The following is a 12569-nucleotide window of genomic DNA, read 5'->3' as shown; positions in this document are numbered from 1 at the left end:
ACAGGGTTTCTCTGTGTAGCCCTGGCCATCCTGGAACTCACTCTGTAGACCAGGCTGGCCTTGAACTCAGAAATCCACCTGCCTCTGCCTCCTGAGTGCCGGAATTAAAGGCGTGCGCCACCACGCCCAGCTCTACCTTATTTTTTGAGACAGGGTCTTTAGTTGAACCTGTGGCTGGGCTGAAAGCCAGGAAACCTTAACAATCTTCCTGTCTCTGCCCCATACAGTGCCGGAACTACAGGCATCTGTACATGGGCATGCCCTGTGGGTGCCGGGGACTTGAACTTAGGTCCTCTTGCATGTATAACACGTGCTCTTACCCACTGAACTATCTCTGCAGTGCATCCCTGACCTCTGACATCTTATTTCACTCTTCTCTGTTCCCTAGTGATGATGCCATGAGCAACTCCGGGTACCTGCAGGATCCAGGGCTGAGATATGGGGCCTGGGCTATAGAAATATTTTCAAAGTATGTCAGTGAAGGTTCCCCTGTTGTCAGAGCACAACGGTTTCTTATGAAGCTGAAATGCAAGTCATAAACACACACTCCGCGGTGTGTGAACACAGAAGCCAGTGGCATTTGTGATGTGCACCCAGTAGAGCAGGCTAGCTCTGAACTCACAGAGATCCTGCCTCTGCCCTCCAAGTGCTGGGATTACAGGCGTGTGTCACACACCTGGCTCCTTTGTGCACCACTAAACTGCCCTCCACAGCTGCCAGGCCACACATAGCACCTCACCTTCTCATTTGTCTCTCCTTCTTTCTGGAATGTTCTGCTCCTTCCCCACCCACCGCCTTTTCTTCAGGCCTCTGGGAGGCTCACCCTGTCCTCACAGACAGGTTGGACCCGGGCTCTGTGAGCTCTTGTGCAGTGGCTACTTCTCATGATGGTGAGCCTGTTCCGAGGCTTGTCACTTGGCCCCACACAGGGTGGCGGTCTCCAAACGTTAGTTGAATCACTGACTGGAAACTTGGCTTGCAGGTTGGGCTCTTTTCCCATTTTAGAAGTTTGGAGAGCTGGGCAGTGGTGGCACACACCTTTAATCCTAGCACTTGGGAGGCAGAGGCAGGCAGATTTCTGAGTTCGAGGCCAGCCTGTGTGGCTTTGGTGGGCTGCTCTGCCTATTTGGGCCACCAGAGGATGGCAGCATGCCAGGGCCCAGCTCCACTGGCTGACTAGTCAAAGTGACTTCCAGACTGCCAGTGTAGGGCAAGGCAAATCCTCCCCAGCCTCAAGGAAGCCTGTAGCTCACAGCTTTCTGCTCTGGAGCCAGGCTGGCATTAGACAGCTGCAGACAAACCAGCAGTGAGGTATAGCCACTGTGATTGCATGACTTAGAATAAGTCACCTAGCTGTCCCCACCTGGGAGGTGGAGATCATATCTCTCTGAGGAGGGACAGTATGTGCCTGCAAAGGTGACTAGTGGTGTTGGACAAAGGACTTAGGAAGTCCTAGGACCTACAGCACTCTGTGCAAAGCCAGAAAGTTCCTGCCTCAAAAGCCTGGCCCATCAGAGGGTTGGGTATGGTAGTGACCATTACTGGAGGATACCTTGCCAGGATCCTGGCTCTAAAACCCCTCAGTGCATGGCAATGGCTGGGCTCTCATCCATCACTTTCACAGGAATAGGAAAGGCCAGAGCTAGTGTGCAGCTCAGTGATAGAGAATGGGTTTGTCATGTACAGGAACTCAGCTTCCATCCCCAGCATATGGGGGAGGGGGTTTGATGGTGTAGGACTAGATGTAGTAACGCACGCCTGTTATCTTAGCCCTCTGTAGGTTGAGGCAGGTGGATAATGAATTTGAGACCAGCCTGGGCTACATGATGAGACCTTGTCTCGCAAGACACAGCAAGCAAGTTGGAACAGCTATTGGCCTCCACACCCAAAATCCCGGGTAGAGGTGGTTCTGGAGATGGACAGGTGTGTGCTAGACCTGGGTGGTCAAGCTCCTTACAGCCGAGGGGGAGATGGACAGTCACCAAATGGTTGCACAGAGCAGTGTTATTTCAGCCTTCGGGCAAGTGCCTGGGTAGATAGCAGCTGCCTACAGGGCTGTGAGGAAGCTGTGGGGCTGCCTTTTCAATGCACAGGCTAGGACAACTCTCCCCGCTTCCTCCGGCTGGCCAGCCTGGGTGTGGCTATTCTTGTTCCTTAATCTGGAGCCAGAAATGGAAACAAAGGTTGCCATCCCTGGAGGCCCTGAGAAGCCAGCTTGCTTGCCTGGGGTTTGCTAAGGGATACCTCACTTAGATCAGGGTGGGGTAAGGAGCCTCCCACTTGGGAGGAGGCTCAGGAGGAGAGCTGGAGGAAGCTGTCTGCCTTTGATTTGTGTGGGCTTGAAAAGGTCACTTTACTCTTTGGGCCTCCATGTACTGTGGTCCAGCAGGGCAGCAGCTGAGCTGCAGGACCCAGGGAAAGAGACCAGATTCAAAATTGCCATTTGCAGACGACATGAACTATGCCATCTCCTCCTGGCTCCCATCCCTTGTTCATACCATAGGGAGCAACATGGACCCTGTTCTGAGGGCTGGCCCTCAGGCAGTGACAACAAGAGCGCCTGGGGCCACAGCCAGGGACCGAGAAGGCTCTGTTGAGTCTCACTTCCTCTGAGCCTGCAGTGGTCTCTCCAGCTCAGCAGCCCTCTGGGCCTGTGGTGGCCAGGAAACTAGAGGGCTGGGAAACCCTAGAGGAAGGCCGAGCCAGGCCTACTGTTGGCTGCGAATCAAGGAGATGGGAGGACCTCACATGCTCCCTTTGGGGTTCAGGCTGTTAGTGCCTTGAAGGTGGCCCCGGAGTGTGCCTCTGAGACCTGGTGAAGGATGCTCACTGCAGTGTGACGCAGAACCCTGCAGCTCACCTGCCCCTCTGCAGGACTTGGGCAGTGACACAGGGTGTGAGTGGGGGTGGGGGTGTTGGCCAGCAAGGAGCAGAGATAGGTCCTTAACTGACAGGACCAGACTTGTGGGTTAAAGTCCCTCGCTGAGGTGGCCTCTGATTCCCATTCCGGCTCTGGGAAGCAAAAGCCAGCATTCTATAGCTACTGGGGAGTGCATGTTAATAGGTCTGGTTTCTGCGGGGACCTTGCTTGCCTGGACCCCAAGCTTCTGTTTCTCAGGGCTGCCTCCTTGAGAAGAGATGGGGTATGCACCTAACTCCTGCTTAAGGATGCCCACTGCAGTGTTGTGACTCAGAACTCTGAGAACCGTACAGTGACCCAGTGCCCTTCAAGGCCAGACAGATACAAAGCACCGTGCATGACTGAGTCTAGACAATGAGTGCCCAGCAGCCACCGCAGATGACAAGGCTGCCGTTGCCGTGTATTTATAGCCACCAAGGGAGAGGTGTGGGGCGGGTACACTAAGGGAAAAGGCCAACTACAAGACAGGATTTACAGTTACACCATAACATGAGTGATGGAGGCTGTGTCTAGAAAGACTAGCCTGTGAGGTGCTAGCTTGCCTGGTGTCAGGGCTTCTCACTGAGCAGAGGTAGTGTGGGCAGGTGGGGGCGATGGATGGTGGATTTTACATTGTCTCTCTGAACTCACTCCCCCGCCCCAGTGGGCATGTAATTTGTATACATGGTCTTCAGGTTATTTTCGGCTGGGGATGTAGATTAGTGGAATGCCCTGCCAAGCGCACACGGAGCCCTGGGTTCAGTCCTCAGCATGGTCGAGGTGGGACGATTAGAAGTTCAAGGCCATGCCTGGCTACATAGTGAGATTAAGGCCAGCCTGGGCTACAAGAGACCCTGCCCCCACCCCTAGTTATTTTTACAAAATAGGAAATACCATAGAATTCCTTGCGTGAGGGACCTGGAGCAGTTGAGTTCCCAGACACAGAAGCAGAGTTGGGTGTGGTGGGGCTGGGAGCAACTGCAGTGGAGAGCTAGGATTCCATGGGGCAGAATTCCAATTTTGTAAGAGGATGAACTTCTGGGGATATACTGCAGCGACATCTGTCATTGCACAGTAGTGTTTAATGCCAACGAACAGTGTGTACTTCAAAAGGTTCAAATGACATTTTTATTATATATATATATATATATATATAAAATCTCCGCATTTGCAAAAAGTTATTCTTAAAAAGTCAAAGCAACATTCTAAAAAACGTTGACCTCCCTGGGGAGCATTCATGAAGCAGACAGGTTGGGGGGGACACAGTGGGAGGCTGGGGTGGGCCTGGTCTTTGGCTTTGAGTTCCCTGCTCTGCCGTCTCATGTGCATGTGTGGCAGTGGCTGTGGGTGTGCACACCCAGTCATCAGTTCTCCTGTCTCTCATGAGTCCCCTCCACCCTCATGCCGTGCCAGCCTGCTGTTGGGTGGGTCTGGTCTGCCCTCCACTTTCCTGACTCAAGTGGCTCTTCACAGTGAACATCCCGGAGCCTCTGCTTTCTCACCTGAGGAATTCACACACAAATCTGGCTCTAGGGAGACCATCAGAACCCAGGGCACAAAGCCCCAGGGTACCAGCTTGGCTGAGTAGCTTGTGCCACTGGGAGCAGGTCCCAGAATGAACCTACAGATTGTGTGACTGTCCTGTATGGTGAATTCCTTTCTATCACATGTCAAAACCCTGACCCAGACTTGGGGTGGGCAAAGCCCCCCAGGAGTCTAGGTGCCACATAATATCCCTAAGATGATATAAACTGGCATCCCACCTTTGGAGGCAGACGCGTACCCAATTGAGGATTTGAAATCAGTCTAAATATCCTTCAGTCGGGCAAGGCACATAGTCTTTTAAGAAGTTGTCCCTTAAGTTGTCCCCAAGAGCTAGAGCTGGTGGGCAGGAGGTAGGAGAGGTGACAGACATGTCTTCTGCAGAGTTGCCTAAGTGGGTGGCTCAAGGCTGAGGAGGCGTCATCCCCTGTTCTCAGCATAAAAGGACATGGGGTGGGGGAGGGGAGTGAGGATGGCAAAGATGGACCATACAGCTGCACAGGCTCCAGAGAGCAGAGGCTACTCGCGTCAAACACAACAGGGCACATGCTGTATGTTGGTATGTGCAGGGAAGAGCCAGAGACGTGGTGCCCAAAACACAAACAGGCTACTCTTGGGGAAGGACTAAAGGACAGGCCCACTTTCTTTGTGACCTATGTCACACAAGGTGGCATCAAGACCACCATAGCCTTACCAAAGCATTTCTTTCAGGACATGTGCCCAGCAAGTGAATGCTGTTGCGGGGGCTAATCACTGTAGCTCAGGATCATTCTCTCAAATTTCTGCTTAATCCTATTTATTTTTGTCTTTGAAAAGTTCCCTCTGGGGGCTTCTGGGATGGCTCAGACGGTAGAGTACCTGCCGTACATGCTCAGGATCTGAGTTTAGTCCCCAGCACACCCATAAAGTCAGGTGTGGCAGCATGCCTCTGTAACCTGGCAACAGGGGATGGAGACCAGTGGATCCTGGGAGCTCACTGACCTGCCAGACTAACTAAATCAAAGACCAATGACGCTGATTTTGAAATAATGAGATGCGGAGCAGCTGAGGAAGATTCCAGAGGGGCCTCTCCACACAGGCACGCACCCATGCATGCACTCTTGCAAACATGCATGCACATTTGGGAGGGAAGGACGATTAGCTTGAGGCCAGCCTGGGCCTGTCTCAAACAAACAAACGAGGGTCCTGGAGGTGCATAACTGTAACCCAGCGCTTGGGACCCAGCTACGTAGTGAGTTTGAGGCCATTCTGAGCGACATAAGATCCTGTCTCAAAAGTTCCAACCAAATAACATGAACCAAAACAACCCAACAGATAATAAGTGCTGGTCATGGTGAAACTCATTTGTATGCTAGCCTAAAACAAACAAAACAAAACAAAACAAAACAAACAACAATAATAATAAAGTGTTGTGAGTGCGTGTGTAGAGAGTCTGGGATGCTTGTGGGCAGCCAGGGGAAGGTGTTCACATTCAGTCACTGTGAAAAACATAGGAAGATCTTCCCATCCTCTGTAAACACAGTTCCTCGGTGGCCCAGCATCAACTTCCGAGCAGCCAAGAGAGCCAGGAGTGGAGCCTGAGATGCACACACCTCTGATCCCAGCACCCAGAGTGGAGAATGTATCGCTGGATGATGGATAAACTCGAACGGGCTCCATTTGCACAGTGCAATACTATCGAGCCGGAAAAAGGAAGAAAGTCAGGCTGTTGAGATTGCTTAGTGGATAAAGGCACCAAGCCTGATGTCCTGAGTTCGATTCCCAGGACCCACATTACCACAGGTTAGCCTCTGACTGCCACCCAGCCACACTGTGGCACATACTCCACCCCCTCAAATAAATGCTATCGAAAACATTTTGATTTTGGTTTTTTTGTTTGTTTTTTTGTTTTGATTTTTTGAGAGAGGGTTTTTCGAGTCAGTGTAGCCCTGGCTGTCCTGGTACCCACTTTGTAAACCAGGCTGGCCTCAAACTCAGAAATCTGCCTGCCTCTGCCTCCCAAGTACTGGGGGATTAAAGGCATGGGCCACCACTGCCTGGCTTGAAAAGTTTTTAAAAGAAAGATGAGGCTCACACATTGATATATCAGAATAAACCCTGAGGACTTTACACTAAGAGAAATGAGTTGGTCATCGAAAGACATATGCCATGGAAGTCCACTCATAGACAGGAAAGAGATGGCTGCTGCTGAGGGCTGGGGGGTGTGGGATGGGTACGGAGTTGTATGTAATGGAGACAGAACTTCAGCTGGGGCAGGTGAAAAGGTCCTGCAGGTAGATGACATTGATAATTTCACAGTGATGAAGATGTGCTTCAGGCATTGAATTGTACATCCACAACATACCAAAATGACCTCTCACACACACATGCAAATAAAGTAAATAAATGTAACTCTGTGTGTGTATACACTTACATACACACACACACACACACACACATACATACACACGTTTTGTTTTGTTTTGCTTTGTTTTTGAGCTCTGTAGACCAGGCTGGCCTCAAACTTACAAAGATCAGCCCACCTCTACCTGAAAGACATAAGCTACCACAACGCAGCGATAAAAAAAAAAAAAGTTTAATGTCATGTTTGGAGCTGGACGATGGCTTAGCCAGTTATGTGCTTGATGTGCAAACACTGAGTGAGAGCTTCAGTAGCCATGTAAAAGCCAGGTGTGATGGTGAGCGCCTGGAATCTCCCCACTGGAATGGAAGAGACAGGCAGAGCGCTGAGCTCACCAGCAGGAGGCTAGCCTAGCCATGAGTTTTAGGTGAGGGAGACTGTTTTAAAGAATGAAGAAGGGACAGGCTGTGGTGGTGCACACCTTTAATCCCAGCACTTCAGAGGCAGAGGTGGGCTGATCTCTGAGTTTGAGGTCAGCCTGGTCTACAGAGTGAGTTTCAGGACAGCCGGAGATGCACAGAGAAACCCTGCCTTGAGAATAAATAATACATAAATAAATAGAATGAGGAGGAAGAGGAGGAGAGGTGACCTTGGGAAACAGCACTGGAGGTTGTCCTCTGATCTCTGCAATGCAGGTGCACCAGAGTGGTGGCTTTCATAAGAATGGCCCCCATCTGGTCATATACCGGAATATTTAGGGAGTGGCTCCATTTGAAAGGATTAGGAGGTGTGGCCTTGTTGGAGGAAGTGTGTAACTGAGGGTGGGCTTTGAGGTATAAAAAGCCCAAGCCAAACCCAGAGTCTCTCTCTGCCTTCCTGCTGCCTGAGCATCCAGATGTAGAAGCCTCTTATTCCTGTCTGTGTGTCCCTCTGCTTCCTGTCACAGGGACCATGGGGTTAAACCCCTGACACTGTAAGCCAGCCCCGACGGTGTCTCTTCACAGCAATAGAACAATGACTGAGACACTTGTGCACACAATGTCATATTCATAGTCAGCAAAGTCTCACTCAAGGACTCAGGTTAGGGGCTGGAGAGATGGCTCAGCAGTTAAGAGCACTGGCTGCTCTTCCAGAGGACCTGCACCCACATGGCAGCTCACTGTTGTCTGTAACTCCAGTTCCAGGGGATCTGATGCCCTCACACAGAAAAGCATGCAGGGAACACATCAATGCACATAAAATAAAAATAAATAAATAAAATAAGGATCTGGATCATGGTAACACGGCATGAGCCACTTCCTACCTGAGACAGGCTCTCAAGGAAAGGACACACGGTGAGCAGGGACAGGCCCAGTCACCTATCACCTGGCTCCCTGGAGAGCCATCAAGCCCAGTCAAGTGCTTAGCAAAGGTGTTGGTGTCACTGCCCTGGCATCTAGGACACAGATGACCTGGTGGCCTAGTGATGGTGATGAAGCTACCATTGTGAGAGTCATGGCCACTTAAGTGCTCCCAGGCTTAGCACATGCCAAACTCATGTAGGAAGTTACTTGAAGGAAGATACTTCCTTCAAGTGTCCTAATGACCCATTTGACAGATAAGGAAACTGAGACACTAAGAGCTGAAGGCACTTGCCTGGGGCCACAGCAGGCCCTGGGGTATGTGCTCAGGTAAGCTTTCCTCAGCTGCTAAGATGGCTCTGGCTAGGCTCTCTGGAGTCTCGGGCACAAGGCAGGGAGGGTAGAGTTCTGGGGACCGTTCTGGCCTTCTGAGGCCCAGCTGCCATTTTCTACTGCCTTCCTTCTGCTTCTCGGGGTCCTGGCTGTAGGTATGAGACCTCGTCTCTCAGCCCAGAATGTTCCCTGGGCACTGGTCAGATGCCCTGTGCTCTGGGTGTGGGCTGAACTGGACAGAGGCCTCCAGGACCTGCAGTTCCTGCAATAGTGACACCAGTCATTGGGCTTTACCGGGTTCCTTCAAATCTCCACCCCAGACCTGTGGTTGGGAACTGACTTAATCAAGTCCTCACAGTAAGTAAGGGCCAGAGATGGCAGACAAAGTCCAGGGCTGACAGTACCCCAGGTGACTGGGGATCCTACTAGCAGGTGAGGCTTGGATGGTGGGGACAAGGCCTACTGGCTATTTTGTTGGGTTTGGTTTTTGGAGACAGGATCCCACTCTGTAGACCAGGCTGGCCTGGAACTCACGGAGACCCACCTGCCTCTGCCTTTTGAATGCTGGGGTGAAAAGCTTGTGGCACAGCCGGCTCGTAGTGGTGCCCACACATTTAATCTCAGCACTTGGGAGGCACGAGGCAGGGAGGGTAGCTTCGAACTACGTAGCCAACTGTAATGGTTTGTATATGCTTGACCCGGGGACGGGCACTACTAGAAGGTGTGGCCTTGTTGGTATAGGTGTGTCATTGTGGGCATGGGCTTTAAGACCTTCATCCTAGCTACCTGGAAGTGACTATTCTGCTAGCAGCCTTCAGATGAAGATGTAGAACTCTCAGCTGCTCCTGCACCATGCCTGCCTGGGTGCTACCATGCTTCTGTCTTGGTGGTAATGGAATAAAATGAACCTCTGAACTTGTAAGTCAGCCCCAATTAAATGTCCTTTATAAGAGTTGCCTTGGTCATGGTGTCTCTTCACAGCAGTATGACCCTAACTGAGACACCAGTGGTGGCTTTAAACATCTGATCTTCTTGCCTCTGTCTCCTGAGGGCTAAGATTTGGGCACAAACCACCACAGCTGCTCAATGTGCTGAGCACGGGACCTGTGGCTTTGCACACACTACATAAAAAGCTGAGCCCCAGCTTAACATCCTGTTTTTTGTCACATTCTTCTCCCACTAAGTTAAAGTGCTGGACACCACACTCCACAGAGGCACCATGGCCCCAGAGCTAACCCTGCCTTCTCCACACAGCCTGTGCGAGTGGCTACTCCTGTGACAGTGACCTATAGACCCACAGTGACAGAGTCGGCAAAGGTTCTAGCTAGAGGGCTCGGCTCCTGGACCAGTCATGGTGGACAAGTCCCTTGATCCTCCTAAGCATCAGCTTTCCCTTCTGTACAATGGGCACAGTGACATTTCCTTTCCACAGTCACTAGGAAGGTCTACTGTGTCATAAAATAGGCACGTGTATGGCACATCATTTGGTTTATAACAAAGTTCAGTGAGGATGTTCTTAAACAGTCAAAAGGCACTGCTGCTCTTATTCAAGAGGGGGGCATCTTGAGTCCCACTCTCAAATGTGGTTCCTGGAAGGGTCTAGAAACACTGTTTTAATAAGTGACTTACAAAGCTTCCGCATCTGGGGAGAGAAGCGTTTGTTGAGGCGAGCGAATCTGGGTGAGACGTGGGTTAAGGTGTGGATATTTCGCTTGGTCATCATCTGCTTGCATACACTCTCACCACGGGGAGTTCACCCCCTGTGGGAGAGGCTGTTCACTGGAAGACTGAGACCAGGCCGCCCCTTCTCTGAGCCTTACTTTGTAGGGATCACTGAACAGCAAGAGGTGAGACCCCGCCTCCCCCTCCTCAGGATAACGCTGAGCAAGATTGGAGTTGTGCTCAGTACTAACCCAGCTCCCACCACTGTATACCCTGGGGCAGTTCCTTGCCCCAGCCCTCTGGAAGGGGTGTTACACTGTTGGTCAGACAGAACAGCATGGTTCCTAGTAAATGTTTGGTTCACTGTTGCCACTGTGAGCACAGGGAGGAGGCAGGAAGGGGCAGGTAGGGTTGGGGCAACACTTTCCTACCCTATCCACTCACATGAGGGAACCTGATTCCTCACGCAGGCTTCCTGAGTCTCAGTTCTCAGTGAATCTATATCTTGGGCATAGGGGAAGATTCACATAACCAGAACAGGCTCTGTTCTAGAAGCTTCTGTCCCAGCACCTTGGCCACCTGTTGTCTCCAGGACTCCCCCCACTCCCGACCCCGCCCCCAGCTCTGAATCGGGCCCTGGAAGGCAGTGGTTTGTATGACAGTTGGGGCTGTCAGAAACTCCAGACTCTGAGGTTGCATAGGCTGTTTGATATACTGGCACCTCAGTTTCCTAATCTGTCAGATGGGAGTGTCAGGGACAGCAGCCTCATGGGACAAGCTGGGGGAAAAACAGTAACAGAGTTGATGGCACAGGCATCAGAGTAAGGACCTTGGGTGGGGGCGGACCTGGCCACCTGCTCATCAAGACTGTGATAGCTTCTCCCTCCTGGGTTGAACCCACGTGGCGCTTGGGCACTAGATGCTTTGAAAGTGGGTGTAGGGGCATGAGGGTTTTCACTGAAACTCCCCAGAACTGGAGGAGCTGGCTTTGCCTGTGTTCCCCAGGGATGAGCAAAGGCTCCCAGAGGACCCTAGGGACCAGCAGGTGCTAGGAGGATGAGTGGGGTGGGGGCTGGGTACCATCTCTAGGTAGAAGGGATGGCTTGTCTTCCGTTCCACATGGGTACCACATGGCCACTGGCACATGGCAGTGTTGGTTTGGAGGGCTAGTGGCAATGACTTTGGCAAAGGAAACTGACAACCAGGCTCCTTTCTTCAAAGGCACTCCAGGGGGAGGAGCGGGCTAGTGCTCCAAGTGGCTCAGAGTGGGTAATAGGAAACCTTAGGTGGGTCCCTTGAACCTTTAGACTCTAGAAGAATCCTAGGCAACTTGTAGGGTCTCTAGCTGAGCCTGAAAGAGGGGACAGTTTGGGGTCAGCTCAGTACTGTCTGTAACTGGTTAGGAATAATGACCTGACCAAGACATCCCACTAGGTCACTCAGCAGAGCCCCCAAATTCAGCCCTTGGCCTCTTTGTACTCTGCCCCTGGACAGCAGCTCTGAACAGAAAATTGGTTCCCAGAGGTGCCTGCTGACCTCTGCATGGTCCAGCCCTCTGCCCCCCAATTTGCAGGGGCCATTGCCTCCTCACACTAGAGGCTTGTCTGTTTCTGGGGCACCCTTTCTGCCTAGCCTCATTACACGAGTTCCTTGGTTTCTCACAGAGCCTGCTGATCCTGGAAGGGGTTGGGCCGACTCCCAGAAGGCCTGGCAGGCCGGATGACAGACAGGTGGCCGCGAGCACACTCACCTAGCAGCAGGTTCATGAGCACCTCTTGGCCGGCCAGGGTGCTGCTTCTCACCAGGCAGAGGATGGTGCCCCCGATCCAAGGAATGCCGTGGCCTGTGATGCCAATGAGCTTGACCATGGAGCGGGCACTGGCCCAGGATGCAGCTCGGCCGGCACACACCCCCAGTCGCTTGGACATGCAGATGTCAATAGCCAGCAGGGAGTTGAAGGCGATGCCCTTGAATGAGGGGTTCAGCTGCATGCAGTCCTCCTCGGGCAGCTGCTGTGACTGGCGACGCTCCCGTGCCCCGTCGCTGGAGGGTGGGGGCTGTGTTGAGGGCCCCGAGGCCTTCCTACCTGAGCTTCTGGGCTCCTGGGTCCCCTTGGGGGGCTGGTTCAGGGACAGGAACTCCGCCCGGTTGAGGACATTGTTGCGATCCCTGGCACGGGCCCGGCTCTGGGAAGCTGGCATGGTGACCTCACTTACTATGAGAAGGCCAGTCCCAGCCTAGTTCCAAGGGCCTTCTCCCAAAAGACAGGAGCCGCCACCTTCTCTGTAGCAGCTGTTAAATATAGAGAGGAGAATTGCACATGGCTATTTACCTCCAGCTGCCACCCGGCTCCGTTGAGGACGTCAATGACAGCTGGGCAGCCAATAGAGCCCACCCTTACAGGGCCAGCGCCAATAGAGCCACGGACAGGCAGATGAGTCCACAGCTGAGG

General features: G+C 52.3%; 1 protein-coding gene across 1 annotated transcript in view; it reads right to left on the bottom strand.

Annotated features, from left to right (window-relative positions):
* The window catches only part of Plpp7 (phospholipid phosphatase 7 (inactive)), a 14265-nt gene extending 1696 nt beyond the window's left edge, over positions 1 to 12569 (bottom strand). The window contains exon 1 of the mRNA XM_021194572.2: positions 11868 to 12569. Within this exon, the coding sequence (XP_021050231.1) occupies positions 11868 to 12318 (451 nt within the window). The 5' untranslated portion in view covers positions 12319 to 12569. The remainder of the gene's footprint in view (positions 1 to 11867) is intronic.

The sequence above is a fragment of the Mus pahari genome, chromosome 3 (assembly GCF_900095145.1).
Source record: "Mus pahari chromosome 3, PAHARI_EIJ_v1.1, whole genome shotgun sequence".
NCBI lineage: Eukaryota > Metazoa > Chordata > Mammalia > Rodentia > Muridae > Mus > Mus pahari.
Note: the sequence above shows the minus strand (reverse complement) of the source record. Positions and strands in the feature narration are given on the sequence as shown.